General features: G+C 39.3%; 1 protein-coding gene across 2 annotated transcripts in view; it reads right to left on the bottom strand.

Moving 5' to 3' along the window:
* Positions 1-13,902: 13,902 nt before the first annotated feature.
* Positions 13,903-27,527, bottom strand: part of LOC126234456 (enoyl-CoA hydratase, mitochondrial-like) — a 91,303-nt gene continuing 77,678 nt past the window's right edge. Inside the window, exons 7-8 of one of the 2 annotated variants that reach the window (XM_049943149.1) lie at positions 14,502-14,609; positions 13,903-14,230 (exon numbers count right to left, since the gene is read on the bottom strand). In XM_049943149.1, coding sequence (XP_049799106.1) covers positions 14,544-14,609 — 66 coding nt within the window. In that variant the 3' untranslated portion in view covers positions 13,903-14,230; positions 14,502-14,543. The remainder of the gene's footprint in view (positions 14,231-14,501; positions 14,610-27,527) is intronic. The other variant, XM_049943150.1, reaches the window with a different exon arrangement.

Here is a 27,527-nt window from a genome sequence, read left to right on the forward strand (position 1 = left end):
CGTGATGCTAACTGAAACATCCCCCAACTTGTCACAATTGAGCAACCTCCATGACTGGGCAGAGGATGCCGTTTTGATGAGCACAGAACCAGAGCGCATCTTGGACAAGCCCTCCACCTCCCCGAACTTGTCCTCTAAATGCTCCACAAAAAACTGGGGCTTGGTTGACATAAACGATTCCCCATCCACTCGCGTACACACAAGGAACCGGGGTGAATATTCTCCACCGCCTTCTTTTGCCATACGTTCCTCCCATGGAGTGGCCAGGGAGGGAAATGATCGTGGTTCGTATTTCCTGCCGTTGAGGTTAGACCTCGATCGCTTAGAGACTGCTGGTGGAGGCCCACCAGCACTGAGGGTGATGAACCACCACTTCACATCAGGCAACGGCTTCTTATGGTATGTCAGATGTATAAAACACTGTCCACACCATACACACCTGCATACCATACCATTGCTTGGCTTCCGACTTTTTCCTACCTGGCAACATGAGGCCCTATGGGATTCACACACAGGATTGCCTTTTAGAGATGGACATGGCTGGTCTTAATGTTTTATGTCAAGGTTGGAGCAGATTTCCACCTTGGCTCCTCCAGAGATCCAGAATTATTTTAAATTTGACTAAATTTAAGAAGGATAGTACACCAGATTTTACATACCAATCTCTGCTTTTTAACATTTTAGACATGCATCACAATTTCATGGTTATTTACACTGATGGCTCCAAACAAGGGAATTCCCTTGGCTGCTCTGTAGTGTTCCCAGACCGTGTCACGAGGATTTGCCTTCCTGCCGAATATACTGTTTTTGCACTGGAGCTCCATGCAATCCTGAAGTCACTGGAGCAGGTCCATCTTCCAGGCAAACATTTTCTCATCTGCTTTGATTCCCAAAGTGCCTTACAATCGTTGCAGAATCTGTAGCCAGCCAAGGAGTTGGTCTGGCTCATATTTGACCAACTGTACTTGCTCCACTTTTAAATAATTACTATTAACATATGTGAGTATAGTCTGCATTTTCATAAAAGAGAAAGTTTGGCCCTCAGTTTTAAAGAATATAGTACCAGATCCTGTTTTGTGCTTAGTTTTAAGTATGTAATTGCTTTTCTAATTTATTTCAACTACTATTAGTTTGTATCTTTCATTATATCAGAAATTGTTTCATAACTTAAAGTCCACTGTTGACTTACAAACAAATATAAATTCTGTACTAATTATAAACATTAGGAGGAACAATTAATAGTATTCTTAAAGGCTCTGTTTGGATCTATTCAAAAACATGTTAGCAAAACCAGCCCTTAATTAATTCCAAAGTAATTAATGGTTTCATCAAAAGTATGTTTACCTAACAATATATGTTAATTTCATCATTTAAACAAATAATTCGACCTAAACCTTGTAGTAGAAGAAACTGTTAAAAAGGAACAAATTTTTCAATGTATGCAGTTAATTTAATGAGTTAAGTTCTAATTGTAATTTCTGTAAACTTAACTTTAAACAATGTGTAGTTTCAGCACCTATTATTGTGAAGATAAATAAGTGTCCAGTTTTTGTTCATGAGACAGTCAGTACACGGAGTTTCAGACAAGGAACCTGTGTTCGTTAGAACGACAACAATGCATCAACTGAACAGTGAAATAAGTATTACACCGATAGGCCATGTGTACAGGGTGTTTCAAAAATGACCAGTATATTTGAAACGGCAATAAAAACTAAACGAGCAGCGATAGAAATACACCGTTTGTTGCAATATGCTTGGGACAACAGTAAATTTTCAGGCGGACAAAATTTCGAAATTACAGTAGTTACAATTTTCAACAACAGATGGCGCTGCAAGTGATGTGAACGATATAGAAGACAACGCAGTCTGTGGGTGCGCCATTCTGTACGTCGTCTTTCTGCTGTAAGCGGGTGCTGTTCACAACGTGCAAGTGTGCTGTAGACAACATGGTTTATTCCTTAGAACAGAGGATTTTTCTGGTGTTGGAATTCCACCGCCTAGAACACAGTGTTGTTGCAACACGACGAAGTTTTCAACGGAGGTTGAATGTAACCAAAGGACCGAAAAGCGATACAATAAAGGATCTGTTTGAAAAATTTCAACGGACTGGGAACGTGACGGATGAACGTGCTGGAAAGGTAGGGCGACCGCGTATGGCAACCACAGAGGGCAACGCGCAGCTAGTGCAGCAGGTGATCCAACAGCGGCCTCAGGTTTCCATTCGCCGTGTTGCAGCTGCAGTCCAAATGACGCCAACATCCACGTATCGTCTCATGCGCCAGAGTTTACACCTCTATCCATACAAAATTCAAACGCGGCAACCCCTCAGCGCCGCTACCATTGCTGCACGAGAGACATTCGCTAACGATATAGTGCACAGGATTGATGATGGCGATATGCATGTGAGCAGCATTTGGTTTACTGAAAAAGCTTATTTTTACCTGGACGGCTTTGTCAATAAACAGAACTGGCGCATATGGGGAACCGAAAAGCCCCATGTTGCAGTCCCATCGTCCCTGGATCCTCAAAAAGTACTGGTCTGGGCCGCCATTTCTTCCAAAGGAATCATTGGCCCATTTTTCAGATCCGAAACGATTACTGCGTCACGCTATCTGGACATTCTTCGTGAATTTGTGGTGGTACAAACTGCCTTAGACGACACTGCAAACACCTCGTGGTTTATGCAAGATGGTGCCCGGCCACATTGCACGGCCGACGTCTTTAATTTCCTGAATGAATATTTCGATGATCGTGTGATTGCTTTGGGCTATCCGAAACATAAAGGAGGCGGCGTGGATTGGCCTCCCTATTCGCCAGACATGAACCCCTGTGACTTCTTTCTGTGGGGACACTTGAAAGACCAGGTGTACCGCCAGAATCCAGAAACAATTGAACAGCTGAAGCAGTACATCTCATCTGTATGTGAAGCCATTCCGCCAGACACGTTGTCAAAGGTTTCGGGTAATTTCATTCAGAGACTACGCCATATTATTGCTACGCATGGTGGATATGTGGAAAATATCGTACTATAGAGTTTCCCAGACCGCAGCGCCATCTGTTGTTGAAAATTGTAACTACTGCAATTTTGAAAGTTTGTCTGCCTGAAAATGTACTGTTGTCCCAAGCATATTGCAACAAACGATGTATTTCTATCGCTGCTCGTTTAGTTTTTATTGCCGTTTCAAATATACCGGTCATTTTTGAAACACCCTGTAAAAACAATGACAGTGTCTGCTCCATACGTACCTTTCTATTTTTCAAGATCTGTGAACTTTGTGGTTAAGTTTTTACTGCTTGTAGATATACAACAGTAAACTATTGTAGCAGTATGTGGATGTTCACCTGCAACCTATTAATGAGGCTTATGGGAAGTTAAACAATAGTGCACTGGCCATATAATTGTGTAATATTGGGTAGTTGTGAACAGTGAAAGTACAAACTGTGAATCGCAGCTGTGGATCTGGCAGCAACATAATTTACAGTAGACAGTACTGCATGTCCCCCCCCCCCCCTCCCCTATTTTTTCAGCCAGTGTGTCGACACTGAGGACAACAAACGAAATAAATAAAGGAGGCAGAACTGCTACAACCTGCAAAGGATCAGTGTTTACCTGCATAGACTAGCAGCTCAACCACACCATATAAATATGTAAGCATGACTGCTATCATTGACTGGAAACTTTAACAACCAAGTATACATCGGACGTGACTTGAAGCAGAACAAGAACATAAGACTAGTTGTTGAGATTCATTTGTGAATGGAACACTAAAGGTGATAGTAGTACCCAAAGTATGCTCTGTAGCACACCATAAGCAGGTTTGTGTAGTATTGGGGTAGACATAGATGTAGCTGGTTTCATTGACTTCTGTATATATATTTCATAGCCTGATGTCTCAAAACCAGTTCAATGTGCTACTCATGTTTTAGACTTTACTTGTTTGTGGTTTATTCTGTTTTGATCTTTTTGTAACCTATAAAGGCTCATTTTAACTTTGCTATAAAAATTGTGGAAGCTGAGTTCAAATTTCGTAAGGCAGTCGCACTTTCGATATATTGGTGTCCAAGACTTATCATATCAATCCATGACGTCAATTGTATACAATGAATATTTAACTACATAAATCAGCATTTATTTCTGATAAATAGGCTCTTAAGCTGTTCAAATGCACTCAATAGAATTCCTGTTGGGTAAGTGCATATGAAGTGGTGCAGTGATGGTTGCTTGACCATTTTTAAATATTTTAATTTTTTTATGTGTGATTGCCCTATATTTGAGAAGTTCAAAACAGTTTTTAAAATAATTTATGTTGCACCTTTATTGGATGGCAGCTGCTTTTATTTGTTGGCGTGCGACGATTTTTCATCTGGAGACATTACCGAAAATTTGAATATCTCTGCACTGGGTTAAGTTACAATATTACATTTGACATGATTGTTTTTCGAAAAGTGTCCTCTACAATATTGTCTATTACCCAAAATATCCTAAATTCAAAAATAACAAGTCAAAATGATCTCCAAAGTTTGGTATCCAAATTTTAAAAAATCCACTTCTTAGGCCCAAAAATAACAAACAAGGAGTGATTTATGTGAGTCAATTTTTTCCTATAGTTAGATATCATACACTACTAGCCTCATATAGAGCAAGAACACTTACAAATGTTTACTTAATTTTTTATGAATTTTTGAAATTTGAAAATTTTCATTTTTTGTAAAGTTTGGGGTTAGTTATCTCAGGTGGGATTGTATATAAAAATATGATTTTTGCACGGTTTGTACACCTATATATAGCAACATACTCTAAAATTTTTAACATTGATATCTGACTGTGAACAAAGATATGAATTTTTGAAAATGAGGAAATAATTCACATTACTCTACAACTGATCTTATGGCTGTTGCCTATTTGAATGGTTTATTGTTTCACTGTAATAAAATTTAATTGTGACATATATTTAGTTAACACTAGCACTCAATATTCATTTAGTTTATTTATTTTTAATAATGCAATATTAAACAATAGGAGCTCTCGCATATGTTTATTTAGGTTTATTGTCAATAAAGAAGCAAGTTATTGCTGGGTATTGCATTGTTGTTGTTGTTGTTGTTGTGGTCTTCAGTCCTGAGACTGGTTTGATGCAGCTCTTCATGCTACTCTATTCTGTGCAAGCTGCTTCATCTCCCAGTACTTACTGCAGCCTACATCCTTCTGAATCTGCTTAGTAAATTCATCTCTTGGTTTCCCTCTATGATTTTTACCCTCCACGCTGCCCTCCAATACTAAATTGGTGATCCCTTGATCTCTCAGGACATGTCCTACCAACCGATCCCTTCTTCTAGTCAAGTTGTGCCACAAGCTCCTCTTCTTCCCAATTCTATTCAATACCTCCTCATTAGTTATGTGATCTACCCATCTAATCTTCAGCATTCTTCTGTAGCACCACATTTTGAAAGCTTCTATTCTCTTCTTGTCCAAACTATTTATCGTCCACGTTTCATTTCCATACATGGCCACACTCCATACAAATACTTTCAGAAACTACTTCCTGACATTTGAATCTACACTTGATGTTAACAAATTCCTCTTCTTCAGAAACACTTTCCTTGCCATTGTAGAGTCTGCATTTTATATCCTCTCTACTTCGACCATCGTCAGTTATTTTGCTCCCCAAATAGCAAAACAAAACTCCTTTACTACTTTAAGTTTCTCATTTCCTAATCTAATTCCCTCAGCATCACCAGACTTAATTCGACTACATTCCTTTATCCTCGTTTTCCTTCTGTTGATGTTCATGTTATTTCCTCCTTTCAAGACACTGTCCATTCTGTTCAGTTGCTCTTCCAGGTCCTTTGCTGTCTCTGACAGAATTAAAATATCATCGGCAAACCTCAAATTTTTAATTTTTTCTCCATGGATTTTAATTTCTTCTCCAAATTTTTCTTTTGTTTCCTTTACTGCTTGCTCAATATACAGGTTGAATAACATTGGGAGAGGCTACAACTCTGTCTCACTCCCTTCCCAACCACTGCTTCCCTTTCATGACCCTCGACTCTTATAACTGCAATCTGGTTTCTGTACAAATTGTAAATAGCCTTTCGATCTGTGTATTTTACCCCTGCCACCTTCAGAATTCGAAACAGAGTATTCCAGTCAGCATTGTCAAAAGCTTTCTCTAAGTCTACAAATGCTAGAAACGTAGGTTTGCCTTTTATTAATCTATTTTCTAAGATAAGTTGTAGGGTCAGTATTGCCTCACATGTTCCAACATTTCTATGGAATCCAAACTGATCTTCCCCAATGGCTTCTACCAGTTTTTCCATTCGCCTGTAAAGAATTCGCATTAGTATTTTGCAGCCATGAGTTATTAAACTGATAGTTCGGTAATTTTCAAATCTGTCAACACCTGCTTTCTTTGGGATTGGAATTATATTCTTCTTGATGTCTGAGGGTATTTTGCCTGTCTCATACATCTTGCTCACCGGATGGTAGAGTTTTGTCAGGACTGGCTCTCCCAAGGCTGTCAGTAGTTCTAATAGAATGTTACCTACTCCCGGGGCCTTGTTTCGACTTAGGTCTTTCAGTGCTCTGTCAAACTCTTCATGCAGTATCATATCTCTGATTTCATCTTCATCTACATCCTGTTCCATTTCCATAATATTGTCCTCAAGTACATCTCCCTTGTATAGACCCTCTATATACTCCTTCCACCTTTCTGTTTTCCCTTCTTTGCTTAGAACTGGGTTTCCATCTGAGCTCTTGATATTCATACAAGTGGTTCTCTTTTCTCCAAAGGTATCTTTAATTTTCCTGTAGGCAGTATTTATCTTACCCCTAGTGAGATAATACTCTACATCCTTACATTTTTCCTCTAGCTATCCTTGCTTAGCCATTTTGCTCTTCCTGTCAATCTCATTTTTGAGACGTTTGTATTCCTTTTTGTCTGCTTCATTTACTGTATTTTTATATTTCCTCCTTTCATTAATTAAATTCAATATTTCTTCTGTTACCCTAGGATTTCTACTAGCTCTCGTCTTTTTACCTACTTGATCCTCCGCTGCCTTCACTACTTCATCCCTCAAAGCTACCCATTCTTCTTCTACTGTATTTCTTTCCCCCATTCCTGTCAATTGTTCCCTTATGCTCTCCCTGAAACTCTGTACAACCTCTGGTTTAGTCAGTTTATCCAGGTCCCATCTCCTTAAATACCCACCTTTTTGCAGTTTCTCCAGTTGCGTTGTAGAAGTACATTATTGATGGGTGTGGCATTGTTGTAGTCAGTCTGTTTTGAAATCCCTGTTAGAGTGGTTTTTTTTGGTGGTTGGTGGGATGTTTAAGGGGGACTAAACAGCTAAGGTCATCAGTCCCCCATGTTAGAGTGGATGTACATACTTCATCGAGAGTGTAGAATGTGTTAAGTGCTATGTTCTGTGTGTAATTTGTAATTAATTTTGAGAGATTAACTGGAATGCAGTAACATGGATGAACAGTGCTCTGTTGGACAGATAGCAAGTCAAGTGTGTCACAAAACAGTTTGTGGTTCAGTTTAAAAAACTTGAAAAATGTCAATGACTCTGATGAAGTCAGACAAAGTTTGTTTAAATTTTGAGTAAGTTCTTCTCTAACATCAGTGTGTGAGTATCGTGAGAAGAAACATATTCTGAAGTAAAACCACATTTTTGGAAGAAAGTGCTGTGATCCAATTAAAGTTCATAAATAGCCTATTCCTAAATTTTTTAAAATGATATTTGTAATTGTAATGAGGAAGTTGTTAGCATATTAGATTTTGCTTGTTCTAAGTTAGACGTATTTCCTGCTTCGAAAATAATAAAATTAAGTAGCAGAAAAAGAAAAGGAGGTACTGAAAATAAGGTACAACAAATTTCAGATAAAATTACAAAAGACTTGGAATACCGTAATTCTTTAATAGTACAGATACCAACATTACTTCTAAAGAAGATGAAGAAAACCTACCATCAGCATCATCTGACACTGAATATTTGAGCTTAATAGAGAAATTAAATGTTCAGTGACATCTAAAGAGGAAAAAGTTAAAATTTTAAGTTTGCTCCCTGGCGCATGGTCAAGAGAAAAAATAGTTCATGAATTCAACATTTCTCAACGTCTGGTTAAACTAACCTGAAAATTATTGAAAGAGCAAGGCATTCTTCCAGTTTTAGGAAAGAAGAAAGGAGTAGGTATAAGTGAAGAAACAATTAGAAAGCTCCAGCAGTTTTTTGAAGATGATGAAAACAGTAGAATGTGCCCAGGTTGCAAAGATAGCAAAAGAGTTGTTATAAGTGGAGTTAAAGTAACAAAGCAGAAATGACTAGTGCTATCAGATTTAAATGAACTTTATGTAGCTTTCAAAAATTCTCATTCTGAATGCAAAATTGGAAGGTCAAAATTTGGTGACCTCCACCCTAAGTGGTGTATTTTGGTTGGATCTTCAGGGCACACTCCGTATGTGTTTGTTTATACCATCAAAATGTCAAACTGATGACTGCGGGTGCAAAACTCAGTGATCTTAACTACAAAGTTACTAGATTTAACGGTCTGTTACAGTAGAAGTTATGACTGCATGATGAGTTTGTGTAATAAATGCTCTGGTAATGAAACCATTATTGAATTGTTTCACTAATATGCTGAGGAAATGCCAGACAGTATTACCTTCTGCTGAGGAAATGCCAGACAGTATTACCTTCAAACAGTGGGTCACAACTGACAGGGCAGAAATGATAACAGTGGTTAAATCTCAGAAAGAGTACACCGAGCGAGGTGGTGCAGTGGTTAAACACTGGACTCACATTCGGGAGGACAACGGTTCAATCCCGCGTCCGGCCATCCTGATTTAGGTTTTCGTAATTTCCCTAAATCACTCCAGACAAATGCCGGGATGGTTCCTCTGAAAGGGCACGGCCGACTTCCTTCCCCATCCTTCCCTAATCTGATGAGACTGATGACGTTGCTGTCTGGTCTCCTTTCCCAAACCACCCAATCAGAAAGAGTACTTGGAATCTTTAATTGATAACTTACAAAAACTCAAAAGTCACCACTATGTTTCTAAAATCCAAAGTAAGTTTTTGAAGGACAAAAAAGAACAACATCATGAAACTGAATGCATAGTGCTAGCTGATTTTGCAGAAAATTTAACATTTGTGATGGAGGATGCAATACAAGGGTACCACTGGGTCAATGACCAGGCAACAGTGCATCCATTTACTTTCTACTTTAAAAATGAGAAAGATGAAGTTCGCAGTTCTTCAATTTGCATTCTAAGCAACTACATGGGGCACAACACTTTGGCTGTACATGTGTTTCAAAAGTATGTAATAAATTACATACAAGAAAATTTTCCCAAGTTTGAGAAGCTGATATACTTTTCAGATGGAAGTGGTAGTCAGTATAAGAACAAAAATATTTTTTTAAATCTGTGCAACCACAAAGCAGACTTTGGGTTGGAGGCTGAATGGCACTTTCTTGCATCTTGCCATGGTAAAAATGCATTTGATGGAGTAGGAGGTACAACAAAATGCAAAGTAAGTCAAGCCAGCCTACAAAGACCAACCACAGACCAAATTATCACAGTACAGGACATTTATGTCTTTTGCAAGGATAATATTAAAGGCATTACCTATTTTCTGATCAGGAAAGAAGAATTAGTTCTGCATATGAAAACAATGCTTCAAACCAGATTTGAAAATTGTATAGCAATAAAAGAAACAAGGCATTTCCACAAATTCCTTGGCATTGCAGAAAACTTAGTTTGATGCTATGTGACATCAGAAACATAAATTTATGAGGATCATTGTGTCAGTAAATTACATCTCTGTCTTTAACATTGAATGGCACAGTTGCATGTGTATATGATGGATAGTGGTGGCTTGCAGATGTTGAAAGAATAAGTTTGGAAAACAATGATGTCTTTGTGCATTTTTACCACCCCACTGGCCCAAAAACATCATTCAAGAAATCTACTAGTGACAAAATTTGGATACCAATGAAAAATGTTTTAAGGAAACTTTCAGTGCTTGAACTAGTAACTGTGAGGTCTTATTCTATATCACAGAAGTTGTCTGGAGAAATAAGTGTTCTTAACATTCACCTCCAGGTTTAGGAACAATTGCATCTCGAAGGATGTTAATTGAAAATTTTTATTTTAAGTATGTCAAAATAATATAAATGTTAATTTCAGTGATGTTTCCACTTTTTGTATATAATTCAGTTCCTTACTTCAATTATAATTGATTATATCCTGTCAATACCGCACATGAATAGGCAACAGCCATAAGATCAGTTGTAGAATAATGTGAATTATCTCCTCATTTTCAAAAATTCATATCTTTGTTCACAGTCAGATATCAATGCTGAAATTTTTACAGTATGTTGCTATCATATAGGTGTACAAACTGTGCAAAAATCATATTTTTATATTAAGTCCCTGCCGGCCGTAGTGGCTGAGCGTTTCTAGGCGCTTCAGTCTGGAACTGCGTGACCGCTACGGTCGCAGGTTTGAATCCCGCCTCAGGCATGGTGTGTGTGATGTTCTTAGTTTAATTAGGTTTAAGTAGTTCCAAGTTCTAGGGGACTGATGACCTCAGATGTTAAGTCCCATAGTACTCAGAGCCATATGAACCATATTCAGTCCCACCTGAGATAACTAACCCCAAACTTTACAAAAAATGAAAATTTTCAAATTTCAAAAATTCATAAAAAATTAAGGAAACATTTGTAAGTGTTCTTGCTCTATATGAGGCTAGTAGTGTATGATATCTAACTATAGGAAAAAACAGACACTCATAAATCACTCCTTGTTTGTTATTTTTGGGCCTAAAATGTAGATTTTTTTGAAATTTTTGATACCAAATTTTGGTCATTTTGACTGGTTATTTTTGAATTTAGGGTATTTTATGTAATAGACAATGTTGTAGAGGACACTTTTTTAAAAACAATCATGTCAATTGCAATGTTGTAACTTAACGCAGTGTAGAGATATTCATATTTTTGCTAACGTCTTTAAACTGAAACATCGTGGCACGCTTACAATTGAAAAGGTGAAAGGTAAAATATTTGTTAAAACTGTTTTGAACTTCTCAATTATAGGGTAATCACAAATAAAAAAACCAAAGTACTTAAAAATGGTCAAGCAGCCAACTTAATTTTTATTGGACCACTTCATTTGGATTGACCCTATTGGAACTGTTATGTGTTTGTTTCAAAAATATATATATAAAATAGGCATTAAACTTCTCTTAATGACTTATGGATGATGGCATCCACATTTCTACTGAAAAGGACACTAAAAGAAAAAGAGAAGAATATGTCCTGCAGTCATAAATGTGGCATAGGACTCAGGCAGGAGATTAAAAGAATGGCAATGGAAGAAATTGAATATGCACTACCAAGTGTAATACACACAGCTGATTACTGTTATAATAACAGTCAGAGGACATTCAAATTAGCTTTAAAGACCAACAGTTCTGTGTATGAGTAATATTCTTGTATTAGCTCTTTAAAGTTTGTTTTGTATTTTGTTACGTTCTTACTGTAGACAGTAGGAGATAAGGAAACTACGGGATTACTGAAGGGACCAGAATTATTGTGAATGAGGTGGGATGGATTGGGGAAGTTACAGTACCCATAGTTGGGGCAGTATAAGCAGATCCCAGACAGCGCAGAGCACTGTTTCCAATTTTCAATTGGGAAGTGCTATTGGCTACAGGCCAAAACAGTAGCTGTCTCCAGTGTGATAACAATGACACGTTTACAAAATTGTGTTATGTTATTGGCTGAGGTATGCCCACAAAGCTGCACATCCCAGCCCACTGCAACTGTCAGGGGTTAACTCATGCTGACTCAGCTTATGTGGTGATTTGAAGTACAGGCTGATTCTAATTGAACTTCAAGCTTCAAAATGCCGTAAAATGGAACTGCTGCTCATACTGATGTCAAATTTGAACAGAATATTATCAATGAAAGGGGAAACATTATGGAAACAAAAAAAAATGAATGAAACTTTTCCCAGGTAGATGTCACTATAAGTGTTATAATGTAAGTAGGTTCAGCTCCGACAGATGAATTGCAATACAATGGCAATGATATGAGTAGCACATCAAACCACCTGTACTGAGCCACGTGCATGACCACACAAGTTTGTTATTGAACTATTGTGGCAGTGTTAGTTGAGTAATTCCATACACCACACTAAGGATAGGAAAAGTTGGTCTCTAATTGTTCTGAGGCTAAAATCTGCATAAAAAGCACCAATGACAGGAGTTTTTAATTATCTTGAGGCCAAAAACTGCATAAAAAGCAACAATGAAATCAGTTTTAAGTGTTGTGAGACTGAGACTAAGACAGGCTGCCCACCCTCTTCTGCCACAAGTTGAAATCAAGAAACAGCATGTTCCACAACAGATGGAGCATCTCAGGGGTCACACTCAGAATGCACTGCTCATGCATGCTTTCAGTTCATCTGTGTTTGTAACTGGAGCACTGAACATAGCATCTTTCAGGTAACTCAGTGGCTGGAAGTCACATGGCTTAAGATCAGGAGATCTGGATGGCCAGGACGTAGGGAAATGATGGCTGATAATTCTAGTATTTCCAAAATGCCTCTGAAACAGCTGCCTCACCAGCTGTGCAGTGTGCTGAGGATCACTGTCTTGCATAAAAATGATCCTACCCACTCATCTATGCTGTTGAAGAGTTATAATTACATTATTGTGTAAAAGACTCTTAACAGCAATTAACAGTGATGGCACAGGTAACAGGAAATAGAGAACCCATTTGAAAAAAAATATGCCCCTACAATAAACAATGCTGTCAAGTTGCACCACACATTTACCTTTGGAGAATGAAGCTGTACCATTTGATGTGCAAGCAGAATTTCTGTTGCACATATCTGCTGTTCTGTGTCTTCACATGTCCTTGGAGATGAAAATGGGCTTCCTCTGTCCACAAAATATACCATGGCCATTTGTTGTCCACTTCCATGCAAGCAAGAAATCCTAGAGAAAATATTTGTCTTACTGGCAGGTCAGCCTGAAGAAACTGCTGAACATGGGTAACTTTGTATGGATAGCAGTGCAGGATGTTTTATAGAATTTTATGTACCATGCTCACAGGCATGTCCAAAGTTTGGGTGATTCCCTATTCACTGCATATTTCCACACTGCCATTCTCTTGCAATTCTGTGGCCACACCTTCTACTGATGTTGCATCAGTTGTTTTCCTCCCTCTGCCACATTGCACTTCAAAATAACCTACCCTTTCAAATTTTGTAATCATTTCTACAAACCCTTGACAACCATTGGACGCCTGGCTTTTTTCACATCCTTCAGTGTCTGGAACTTACGCAAAGCTGTTGGCACCAAGGCACCATTCATGTAAAAGCAGTTTATCAGCAGTGTACGACCCTCCATTGAAGCAGTCATGCCAGACACCTCAGATGCAAACTGAGGAACAGTTGCCTTCTATTTTGCATATTCTGTCACTTACAGCACCATCTAGCTGTAAACTTTTCTGTAATTTTTTTCCCCATAGTGTTTTCCCCTTATTCAATTTATTTTTGTCGTTCTGAGCAGTGGTTCTTTTTTTTTTATTTTTTTTACAGTGTGTTGAAACTTGAACTTTAATTATAATCTCCCTGTGGTATGCTGATCCTGAGATTTAAATAATCTGTTTGACAAGGTTGTTAAAACAAGAAAGAAAAACAGGAAGTAAATAAATCCTTTATTAAAAAATGTCTGTGTGACACTGGATGAGAATTTTTTTACAGATGGTGTACTGGTAAAAGATAAGTTCAATTATCATCATCAATCAAATTGTATACCATATCAATTAAGAAGCTACTTAAGTAATTAATCTTACATATGTCACTATGTTGGCTACAAACATTATGTATGATACAATGAACAGAAAACTCAGCCAGAGATATTTCTAAAGACATAATATTTAGGTAAAAGTGTATCTGTTGCTGATTATACAGTATGAAAGAAAACATGAGTGATCTGAGGCAAACAGTAGTTTATTTTTATGATTGTATCTAGTGTGAAATTGCAACATACTATATGTGATGCAGAATACATAATGCACAGAATAGTAATGGTGCTCTTGATTATCTTATATAATGTGTAGGATTAAAAAAGTTGTAGGCATTGCTTACTTTGCATTTATGATTGTTTTTATTTCAAATTATATTATGTGTAGCAAATCCAGCTTAGTATCCAGAAGCTATAAAAGCAAGAAAAGATGATAAACATGACTGTTCAGCAACAAATATTAATAATAATTTAAAAAAATTCTGTTATCATATCTTGAAGTTGATATTTTTTCATGAATAACAAATGGTGTAAAAACAAGTGAACTTGCATGTATCATGCCAAGAAATGAAATTTAAAATAGCAAGTGACATGCTGTAAATAACTATGCATTTATCTGTAAACATACCACAGATGCTATAGTTATTTATTTAGTCTGTCTTATTAGTAAAATAATGACTCACCTTACTTGTCAAATCTCCTCAGTATACTTCTTTTTACCAAAATTAACTATTTTTGAAATTTGGTGCCCGTTTTTCAACAAAGGCTGTCACGCCTTCCTTGCGGTCATCCTACCACAAAGAAACAAGAATCAGTTACTTTCATATTAGTAAAATACTGAAAAATTGTGTGTTGGAAAAAACAATAGAATGACTAAAGATGTGTGTGTGTGTGTGGGTGTGCGCACGTGCACGCCTCTCTAAGACAAACAGAAGTTTGTAAGCTGAGCTACCATGTTCCTTCCAATTCCTGTTCACATGCCTATTAACTGCTCAATGCCTCCACTATGATGTAAGTGGCCTCCTTGAGTCATTCCATTGTTTAAACTACTGAGTCAGAATTGGTCACCAATACCTACTTTCAGAAGGCAATATACGAGGTTTGGAATTTTAATAGTGGTATCTATTTATTTACAGCTGGTACAAAATAGATTTGTGTTTCAGAGTTTTACTGACCTTCAAAGTAGTCACCAGCATTGTGTATAACCCGTTGCCAGTGATGTGGAAGTCATAGGATACTCTTAGCAGTGCCAGTTGTGTTGACAGTCCGAGCAGCGTGGTCTATTACCCGACGAATTTGTAGCAGTTCTGAAGCGAATGCCGTTAATTGTTTCCTTCAGTTTAGAAATTGAGTTGAACTCACGAGGGCTTAAGTCAGGGGAGTGCATTAGGTGGTATAGCACTTAGCAGCCCCATCAGTCAAACAAATCAGTAACAGCTTGCACTGTATGTGCTTGAGCATTGTCCTGCAAAATGATGGTCAGGTCCTGCAGAAAGTGTCATCACTTCTGTCTCTAAGCTGATCGTAGGTTGTGTCCCGAAAATGGAAAGCATAGAGACAGAAGTGATGACACTTCCTGCAGAATATGACCATCATTTTGCAGGACAATGCTCAAGCACATACAGTGCAGGCTGTTACTGATTTTTTTGACTGATGGGGCTGGTAAGTGCTATACCACCTACTGCACTCCCCTTGTGAGTTCAACTCGATTTCTAAACTGAAGGAAACACTTCACAGCATTTGCTTCAGAACTGCTACAAATTCGTTGGGCAATAGACACGCCACTCAGGCTGTCAATACAAGCGGCACTGCTAAGAGTATCCTACGACTTCCACACCACTGGCAACAGGTTATACACAATTTTGGTGACTACTTTGAAGGTTAGTAAAACTTTGAAACACATATATATTCTGTATGAGCTGTAAACAAATAGTTGCCACTATTAAAGTTCCATCCCTAGTATTTAGCTATGAAGACGGTACCATACCTCCTGATTTGGCAAGAAGTGTATTCCCAAGAGAACATCTGCAAGGGAGTGTATAAATTATAGAACACTAGCCCGTCTATCATGTGCACATTACTGCCAATAATTAAAGAGAGGACTAAAAAGAAAATAGATTGAAACTTAGGATAATGATCAGTTTGGCTGCAGTTTTGGAAAAGTAATGAGGGTAGCAATATTGGCACCATGTTAAATTTTGAGAAGACAAGAAGTAAACAAAAAAAACCACATAAACCACTTGTTGACATAAAAAAAGCATTTAATGTGACTAATTGGGATTTTTTATTATTCTAAACAATGCACAGGGTAAGACTTGACTGGAAGGACAGGCAATTAATTTTGCATATATACAATAGTCAAAGTACTGAACTGGATATTAAGGGTAGCAAGAAAGAAGTAAAAGCCAGAAGGAGGTTAAGACAGGGCTGCCTTCTATCACCTTACTTATTTAATATGCTCTTGGGGAGGCAATATTAACAATGACAGAAAAGACACTTGGAATGAAAAGTTATGGTTTTCATAGTCACTGCATCAGATTTGCAGACAACACTGCAATAGTGGCAGACTCAGACAAAGAACTAAATAAAATGCTTAAGGTCTTAAAACAACAGATAACAAAATAAGTGTCAAGAAGACACAAGTCATCTTTATGTAGAGAAGAAAGGAGATGGAGGTCAGGTTGGCATGAAAGCAGGCAGTGAGCAACTTGAGAAAGTAGCCAAATTTTACTATCTTGGTAGCAATGTGGAGGAAAACAATTGATGTCTCAAGGAAATCAAGAGAAGAATAGCACTGGCCAAGAGTGCCTTCCACAACAAAAAGAACCTTCTACTGAACAAGCACATCAGCTTCTACACTAAGAAAAGATTTGTAAAGACATTTGTGTGGAGTGTCCTGACTTACAGATGTAATACCTGGACATTAGCAAAGCTAGAGAAAGCTCGCCCCAAAGCTATGTAAATGTGGTTCTGGAAGATAGTTACAAGAACTAACTGGACTGGCAGAAAAATGAATGCAATGGTTTTACAGAAAATAGAAGAGAGGAAAGTACTGTTGCAATTAATAGGCCAAAGCAGCATTGATTAGACACTTGATTAAACATAATATTCTTCTACAAATTATTTTCAAACGCAAGCTCCCAGGGAAGAAAATGATGGAATGAATGAGAACATTTATTTAAAAAATATGATCAGTGAAATCGAATGTTCTTCATACATTGAGATGAAGAAGACTGCTGAAGAGAGAGAGCTATGATTGCAGAGAGAAGAAGAATAGACACATATAAAAGAACAAGGGAGAGGTATGTGTTGGGAAAGGTTAAAATGGAAGGATAGATCACTGAACTGCAAAATGAGAGGACTACTTCTGTAGTGAGGGGAGACAAATATCTCTCATTCAAATCCCAATCCAACTGTCCACATTTAGGTTTTCCGTGTTTGCTTAAGGTAAATGCTAGGGGACGGTTCCTTTAAAACTCAACTCTACTCTACTCCCTCCCATTCTCTCAGTAGTTAAAAAAAACTGAAAATAATAAATTCTCCCTTCCCTATCCTCGCACCATCCTGAGTTTCTTCTCTATAGTGGTGCCATGAGACATCACTATGGAGACTGAGTAGATGGTGCAACATTAGTGTTGACCACTGTGGCACCATTACCCAAATGGGTCTTGTAGTCAGGAGTACCCTCTGATGAGACAATACATAAAAGCCAGTCCAAGACCAGTCTGAGTCTGTTGTAATGTGGTCTTTGGAGTACACAGCAAGTGTACTATAAGTTTGGCTAAAGTGTTTATGTTGTAAGCTCTATTTGTGATAGGAGGAACTGTGGTATGGCATGAAATGGAATCTGCATTGGAATATAGACTTAGAATAGCTCACAACATTTCCAAGGAGTGGTGAACAAATCAGGGCAATCCTTCATTGCTTGTGTGTAGATCTTCTTTTACAAAGAGGCAATGTCTTGGAACCCATGATGTGTGCACACTGAATCCCGAAAATCATGATGAGAGTGTGAATTTCCAATCATGGAACAATTACAACAGCTAGTAATATACACTGTGCAGGATTATGCGGAGCTAACAACATCTGTATTACAGGAAATATAAGTATTAGTGAATGTAGCAGGAACATTTCCCACACCACCCATGTTTACATCATCTCCACCATTTAACACTTTCCACACTAAGCTCATATGCAATACATTCTCACAAACCCACTGTTTCAAAGAGTACCATACCTGAATAAATTATGATTGATTAAAAAAAACTGCGCTTCTGTATTGAATTTTTCTTGTATGGACCTGCTTTTTTTCAATAAAATACATTCTTCTGTACATGCTTATTTCTTTCAAACATTAAAAATAATGAATTATAGAAGTTAGAGTTATTTTTTTTTAGAAACACATTTGACTTACAAAATTCTAGAAAAATATCATTTATGTTCAGAAAAAAACTGTGTAACAGAATTAGAAAGATAAAGTTTCAAACTTTACTGTAAATGGTGTACTATCTTTATATTTTCTTCATGACTTCTATAAAAAGTCCATGAAATTGCTTGAAAAATGTCATTCCCCAATGACAAAACATGTCTAAACGTCTCAGTGTGGAAAGTGTTGATGAATAACATGAAGAGTATGACGTTTACCACCTACAATTGCAATTATATTTTTTCGCTTGTGAAATTTCCAGCACCAGAGGCCACATTCTTGTCAGAAAATGCTGAACTGTATCACATAATACAAAAATTAGAGCCATGTAAAAGTCTGGATGAATTCCAAGTGCCTAGAATATTTTCTTTTCTATAAGAACATTAGCTTTTTATCAGCAACTTCACCCACATACACATACGTCACACATATTGTTCATATATATCTCTAAATCTTTGCTATTTTATACCATATGACTCCAGAGAGGATGTTAATTTATGTAAGATACTCAGATCTATGCTGTGATATCTGTCCAGAAACATGTTGACAAAATATTGGCTGGCTGTAGTGCTCATTCTTGCAACCTAGTTGCCATCTGAACCGCACAAATAACAGAAAAATTGCACTTCATACTTTTGAAGTATTCCAAGTCAAATAAATATGGGAAGTGAATACCAACAGACTGCTGAAGAACATTTTTGCATGTCACTTCCTTCCTCCTCACCAAAATCATCTCGAGGGGTATCTCACACCTACACTACTTTTAAGCAACAAATTAGTCATGTATATAGCAAATATTGTTGCAATGATTGCATTTACATAATCTACCTTCTGTACTCTATTTCCCTCTTCCCACTTCCACCTGAGTCATCAACCGCCCGCCTCGTCACATCCTCTTCCTCCACACACCTTCTCCCTCATCCATCTGCCTCCTCACTCCCTCTTTCTTTCTCACCTATCCACTGTTCGTATTCATCTTCCAACTGCCTCCATCACCTGCAGCTCCTCCCACTCTTTCTATCCATGTCCCCCCCCTCCCCCCGTCCATTTCCTCCGACCTTCTCTCCATCCATCTACTCCTTCCCCTCTCTCCGGACCTCCCCCCACCCCACCACTCCCTCAGTCCATCTCCTCCTCTCTCTGTAAAACTCTTCCTCACCCCTCTCTCTGTCCATCTCCTACTCCACTCCCTCACTCTGTCCATCCACTCGAACCCTTTCTTTGTCCATCTCCTTCTACCCTCTATCTGTCAGTTTCCCCCTCCCCCTCTCTATTCATATCCTTCTCCCCCCTCTTCTACTTGTCTCCTCCTGCACGTTCTCCCTCTCTACCTCCTACTCCCACCTCTGTCCTTCTCCTTCTCATCCTCCTCCTCCTGTCACTTTCCAACTCTTCCTTCCTCCTCTATCTGTACAACTCTTCCTACCCCTCCTTCTGCCTAACTCTTCCTCATCTCCCTCTTTGCACATCTACTCCACCCCTCTCTTTCAGTCCCCTTCATCCCCTCTCTGTCCACCTGCTCCTGCTTCCTCCATCTGTCCATCTCCTCCTCTTCCCCTTCTATTTTCCCATCTAATGCTCACCCTCTCTGTCTTTTCATCTCCTCTACCAACATGCTCTCTATCCATCCCCTCCTTCTCCTCTCTCTGTTCATCTCCTCCTCCCTGCATTCTCTACCCATCTTACCCTACTCCCTCTCTGTGTCCATCACCTCCTCCCCTTTGTTCCATTCCCTCCTTCCCTTTTCTCTGACCATTTCCCACTCCCTACTCTCTCTGTCCACCTACCCCTCCCCCTCTCTTTGTCTATCCTACACTCCCCTTCTGCCCATCCCTTCTTCCCCATCTCCTTCTTCCTCCTCTCTCAGTCCATCTCCTCCTTCCCCCACCTCTTTCCATCTCCTCCTCCCTCCTATCTCAGTAAAACTCTTCTTTCCCCTCACTCTGTCCAACTCTTCCTCCCCTCTCTGTCTCTGTTCATCTCCTACCCCCCTTCCCCTCCCTATCCATCCAATCCTACTTCCTCTTTGTCCATCTCCTCCTTCTCTCTATCTGTCCATTCCCCCTCTCTCCACCCAACTCTTCCTCACCTCTCTCTCTGTCCATTTCCCCCATCCATCCCTCTGTCTATCTATCCCGTCCACCAGCTCTCTTTGTCTGCCTCCTCTCCACCTTCTGCTCCTCCCCCTGTACTCTGTTCTTCTCCCCCTCCCTGTCCATCACCTCCTTCTCCCCCTCTCTGTCCATCTCCACCTCCCCCCTCTCCCTGTCCATCTTCTCCTTCTCTCTCTGTGTGCGTCCCCACCTCCTCCCTCTCTCTGTCCACTTCCTCCTTCCCTCTTTCTCTGTTCATCTCATTTCCTCCCATTCTGTAACTGCGTACACCTCCCTCTTCCTCTGTCCATCTTCTTCTCATCACACTGTTATCCATATTCTCCTAACCCATTTTTTTGTCCATCATCTCCTCCCTCCTTCTCTGTCCATATCTGTCTCCCTCTTCTCTGTGTCTATCTCCCCTTCTCTCTGTCCATCCCCTTTCTCTGTCCATCTCTCCTCCCCCTCTCTGTCTGTCCATCTCCCCCTCTCCCCCTCCTCCCACCAACTTTATCTGTACATCTCCTCTTTCCCCCCTCTCTGTTCATCTCCTCATTCTTGAGCTCTCTCTCTCTCTTTCTTTCTCTCTCTCTGAAGGAGGTTGGGTTGTTTGGGGAAGGAGACCAGACAGCGAGGTCATCGGTCTCGATTAGGGAAGGATGGGGAAGGAAGTCGGCTGTGTCCTTTGAAAGGAACCATCCCGGCATTTGCCTGAAGCGATTTAGAGAGATCATGGTAAACCTAAATCAGGATGGCCGGATGTGGGACTGAATCGTTGTCCTTCCGAATTAAGAAGGAATTGTAATTTAAAATGTTTGTGTGGGCCAGTTTGTCAGACTCTCTTATGAGTGACATTATAGTGTGTCTTACTCCTCATTCAGAACATGTTGTTGTGGTCTTCAGTCCAGAGACTGGTTGGATGCATCTCTCCATGCTACTCTATCCAGTGCAAGCCTCTTCATCTCCAAAGAACTACTGCAACCAACATCCTTATGAATCTGCTTACTGTATTCACCTCTTTGTTTCCCTCTATGAGTTTTAGCCTCCACGCTTCCCTTCAGTACTAAATGAGTGATTCCTTGATGCCTCAGAATGTGTCCTACCAACTGATCCCTTCTTGTGGTCAAGTTGTGCCACAAATTATTCTTCTCCCCAATTCTATTCAGTACCTCCTCATTTGTTACATGATCTACCCATCTAATCTTCAGCATTCTTCTGTAGCACCACATTTTGAAAGCTATTCTTTTCTTGTGTATACTGTTTATCGCCCATGTTTCACTGCCACACATGGCTACACTCCATACAAATACTTTCAGAAAAGACTTCCTGACACTTAAATCTATACTTGATATTAACAAATTCCTCTTCTTCAGGAAAGCTTTCCTTCTCACAGCCAGTCTACATTTTATATCCTCTACTTCGACCATCAGCAATTACTTTATTCCTCAAATAGCAAAACTCATTTACTACTTTAAGTGTGGCATTTCCTAATCTAATACACTCAGCGTCACCTGATTTAACCCGACTGCATTCCATTATCTTCATTTTACTTTTGCTGATGTTCATCTTATATTCCCCTTTCAAGACACTGTCCATTCTGTTCAGCTGCTCTTCCAGGTCATTTGCTGTCTCTGACAGAATTACAATGTCATCAGCATACCTCAAAGTTTTTATTTCTTCTCCATGGATTTTAATTAATTTTTCTTTTGTCTCCTTTACTGCTTGCTCAGTATACATAGTGAATAACATCGAGGATAGGCTACAACCCTGTCTCACTCCCTTCACAACCACTGCTTCCCTTTCATGCCCCTCAAATCACATAACTGCCATCTGATTTCTGTACTAATTCTAAATAGCCTTTCACTCCCTGTGTTTTACCCCTGCCACCTTCAGAATTTGAAAGAGAGTACTCCAGTCAACATTGTCCAAAGCTTTCTCTAAGTCTGCAAATGCTAAAAATGTAGGTTTGCCTTTCCTTAATCTATCTCCTAAAATAAGTTGTCAGTATGTTCCAGCATTTCTATGGAATCAAAACTGATCTTCCCCAAGCTCGGCTTCTACCAGTTTTTTTATTTGACTGTTAAGAAAGTGAGTTAGTATTTTGCAACTGTGACTTATTAATCTGATAGTTCGATAATTTTCACACCTGTCAACACCTGCTTTCTTTGGGATTGGAGTTATTATATCCTTCTTGAAGTTTGAGGGTATTTCGCCTGTCTTATATATCTTGCCCACCAGATGGAAGAGTTTTGTCATGGCTGGCTCTACCAAGGCTATCAGTAGTTCTAACGGAATGTTGTCTACTCCCAGGGCCTTGTTATGTCTTTCAGTGCTCTGTGAAGTTCTTCACACAGTATCATATCTCCCACTTCATCTTCATCTATGTCCTCTTCCTTTTCCATAATATTGCCCTCAAGTATGCCCTCAAGTACAGTGCCTTTGTATAGACCCTCTACATACTCCTTCCAACTTTCTGCTTTCCCTTCATTGTGTGAGCCGTGTTTTCCATCTGAACTCTTGATACTCATATGGGTGGTTCTCTTTCCTCCAAAAGTCTCTCTAATTTTCTTGTAGGCAGTTTCTATCTTACCCCTAGTGATATATGCTAGTTGGCATATAAACTTGTACTACTGTGGTAGGCGTGGGCTTCGTGTCTATCTAGGCTACAACAATTCACTATACTATTTGTAGTAGCTTATCTGTTTTCCTACATTTTTATTCTTTATTAAACCCACTCCTGCATTACTATTATTTGATTTTGTATTTATAACCCTGTATTCACCTGACCAGAAGTCTTGTTTGTCCTGCCAACAATTTCACTAGTTCCCACTATATGTAACTTTATCCTCTCTATTTCCCTTTTTAAATTTTCTAACCTACCTGCCCGATTAAGGGATCTGACATTCCATGCTCCGATCTGTAGAATGCCAGTTTTGTTTCTCCTGATAACAAGATCCTCCTAAGTAGTTCCTGCCTGGAGATCCAAATGGGTGACTATTTTACCTCCGGAATATTTTACCCAAGAGGACGCTATCATCATTTAACCATACAGTACAGCCCTTGGTAAATATTACGGCTGTAGTTTCCCCTTGCTTTCAGCCATTCGCGATAGCAGCATGGCAAAGCTATTTTGACTGATGTTACAAGGCCAAACCAGTCAGTAATCCAGATTGTGGGAACATACAATGAGGAAATCAGACCTGCCTCTAATGGAGGTAATGCAGTTATCTCAAACTGATGAATCTGTCCACACAGCCCAGTGTTTGTTTATGATGGAAGAAGACATTGTGGCACTTAACTCTTCAGCAGCAGTCACCCAGGACATCATGCCACATTTGGCAGAACCTCCACCTCTTCCATAGCCCACACAATTTCGTAAACAACAACATATACGGTGGCAAGCCGTGTCAGTTGTAGCACTACTGTCTGGCTGTAAACATATCCTTTGCCATGCAAGCCATGTACACCCTCATCAATGTACAACAAGCCATAAATGTGGCAAAAAGGGAAACATGCAAGAGGCATGTTCTAGCAGTTCCAATGCAGATACAATCCAATTTATGGAAGTGTACCAAGGGAATGACAAATTTACAGAAGTACTACTTTCTCATGACGCAATACATCAAATGTACTTAAATGTGTTAATTGGCAAATACCCTCTGAGATCAGTGTTTGACACCAGTGCATCTCTGTTCTTCCTAAACCAATCCACTTTCGTAAGTCCAGGTTTGAGCCTGTGGACATCTTCAGGTGCCCCTGCTAGGAAAGCTTCCAGTTTTATGCATTTACAACCAAGTCACTTCCCCAGTAAATTATTTTGTCATAGTTGACCCCAAAGTGTACAACTTTTTTGAGGTAGACATTTTCGATACTTTTGGAATTACATTTTATGAGGCAGTGCACAACATGCAATCCAAAGACCTGTGTGCTGCGTTATAGACTCTTTGTAATAGAAACCTTCAAACTTTCTCACCTGAATTACAGAGGGCAATTGATTCTGAAGCTCCCATCAGTCTTAAAGCAATGGCTTCCTCATGTTTCTTCGAAGCTCACCTGATGCCCCAGGCTCTTAAGAACACTCTTAACACAGTACTGGACTGACTCATTAACGAAGATGTGTTGACACTTATTTGCCACGGTCAATGTGTCACTCCACAGATAACAGCATCCAACCTCAACAGCACCTTAAAACTTCATGGTGATTTTAAAGAAACGAATAATGCACAATGTGAAGTAGAAACTTATCCCCTACCATCCCCAGGATGAACTCTTTGCAAAGTCAGCCCATGGTACCTTATTCAGTAGACCTAACCTCACATAGGCATGTCTTCAAGTTCCCTTGGTGCAGAATCACAAGCTTACTTATCACTCAGTATTCCACATCTTCTTTAACATTAATATTTGTTGCTTCTGAAAATCTCTTCAGCCCCTACCATATTCCAGTCTTTTAAATATCATATACTACAGGGTATTTCAAATTGTGCTGCATACCTTGGTGATATCTTGGTTACAGGTGCATCTCAAGAGGACCATCTCTAAATTTAAGGCTCTTGTTCCAGAGGCTGGCAACAAAAGGACTAAAATACAACCTGTGCCAATGTTTCTTCTTGCAACTCCTTGATGTTCTTGAGGTTCAGCCTCCCGGCTTATGGATCTGAATAAATGGAAGATTATGTCAAGGCCACCACAAGTGAGAAAATGATGTCCTGCACTGCCCTCTGTGATTTTCTACCAGTTTACTGAGGCACCTTGGTATACGGCCATAGCCTGGCAGAGTGGCTTCATGACTGCCCCCAGCCCACCAATTTAAACATATTGCACCCACCACAAGTTCATGTCGTGCTGAGGCCTCTCCCTTCCAGACGGGTGCATCCAATTGGGGCCCACAAGTTTGGATACCATCTAAACTGGATCTGTGGAATGACCTCAGTCTGCCATGGATCCTTGATGTATACCGTAGCCACTGTCCATGGTAATCTGTAGCATCACCAGTTTTTCTACCACTGGCAGACCTTTGATCCCATGGCAGCTCGCACAATTTTCACTGAGCCTCATCCTACTCCAGCCTTTCCCAGCAGTTCCAGTCAACAAAGCCAGCTGCTCCTCTTGGTGGTGGCTCCTCTGTACATCACCCATTATTTTTCTCCCCAGTAGTTGCTGTTGTGGGGAAGGGGATGTAGTAATGTGACCCGATGTCATTATGGAAAGTGAGTAACTGGTGCAACGTTAGTGTTGACTGCTGTGGTGCCACTACCCGGATGGTGCTTCTTATCAGGAGCATTCTTCAACAAGACAATGCCAAGCTCCAGCACACAAGGTGGCGCAGGACTGGTGCAAACAGTGAAATATATGCTGATTGACATATTTGCCCGGTTTGTGATGTTCGAATTTCAGGTTGTTATTGGTGGAACTCTGATACGGCATGAATTGGACTTGGGTTGTATGGCTTGCTCTAAGATAGCAAGTATGCTCTGGAAGTGTGCTGTAACGTATCTCAAACTGTCTAATAAATCAGATTTAGTCTCCATTAGTTTCATGTGGACTCGCATTTACAGAATTCTCCATCTTTAGTGACATCATTGACAGAACATTAAAACCTAATATTCCCTTCTTCTCTCTCTCTCTCTCTCTGTCTCTCTCTCTCTCTCTCTGTCTTTCTGTCCATCATCACCATCATGCACAGGAAAGTTCTATTCCTTGGACACTGTCCACAGGGCATGTACACAAGAACAGTGAAAGTTGAGACACGTTTTTGAAAGAATATATACTCAGTACACTATATGATGTGTGAACTGTGACATGTCAGCAATGCCAGTTGAGAAGGCCAACACCAACAGAAAAAAAACACAGAGTTGCACCTATCACATATGTTGGACTCATAACTGGGAATCATAAAAATGCGTGAAAAATTAAATATCTGCAGTGCCTATTAACTATAACTTATGTCTCTAAAAACCAACAGTTTGCCAAATATCCTGCAAAAATTTTATGTCTTATCTTGGACAAGCTATAATAATTGTAGACGACAATATCAAGAATACCACAGGTGCATCCAACTCTCACAACCAACTAAATTGATTCTCAGCAAGCAGTGCCTCACCTTCAAGCAGGTAATGACATGTGGAAGCACCAGGATCAATGAGAATGCCAGAAAAAACAACAATGTGGAACTCACATAATACTATGTGCAGAAAGCTGGCTAAAGCCCAAAATTATCACTAGAGAGATTTTTGGATTAAATCTAAGCACATATCAAAGGGATAGACTAATGGAAAATTGAGGTGGCATAGGTATCACAGTAGCCAAGAAACTCAAATCCACTTAGATAAAAAATGAAGCTGAAGGATGGGCACAAACTTATGATTGTGTCTTTCTATTGACTACAAGATTCAGCCTGAAGTGTAATAGAAAATGCTAAAGGAAAGCTCAGCTAGCTATGTGGTAGGTTTGTTCCACAATCATACTAACATCTTTGGAGGAAACTTTAATCATCCAGCAACTGAGTCAGATACTTACAGCTTTGTACATGGTGAATGTGACAAGACATACTGTGAAATACTCATAAATGATTTGTCCGAAAACTTCTTTGAACAGAAAGTTTGGAGGCTCACTTATGACAGAAATATATTAGATCCAGTGGCAGCAAGTAGATCTGACCTAACTGAGGATGTTCACAACGAAACAGGTATCAATGACTATGAGTCAGTTGTAGCAACAATGATCACTAAAGGATAAAGGACAGCAAAAAAAAATATATAGAATGTCTAAATCTTCAGTGTAAAAATTTAAGGAATATATATATATATATATATATATATATATATATATATATACGGTGCCATGCTGGGACAGGTATGGCAAGAATTCAATTACTGTATTGATGTCTGCCAGGTCACTAATGGTTCGAATATCAAATGAAAAGAAACTTTCAGAGTTTCTCTTCAAAATGCAATATGTATGACATCTGCACGATGTTTAGTTGTTGTGCATAAATAATTGAGTGTTCCCAGACTTTATGTACACCCTGTATATAACATGAACAACTTCTCTTGGAGCATGCCTGAAGTTACCGGTACTTCTACATTTGTTGATGACTCTCCATCCACAATAACATATTGCGTTCTCCCTACCAAGAGAACCTGAATATAGCCACAAATTTAATTTGAAATCCAGCATGAATACCCATCCAC

Source organism: Schistocerca nitens, chromosome 2, assembly GCF_023898315.1.
Source record: "Schistocerca nitens isolate TAMUIC-IGC-003100 chromosome 2, iqSchNite1.1, whole genome shotgun sequence".
NCBI lineage: Eukaryota > Metazoa > Arthropoda > Insecta > Orthoptera > Acrididae > Schistocerca > Schistocerca nitens.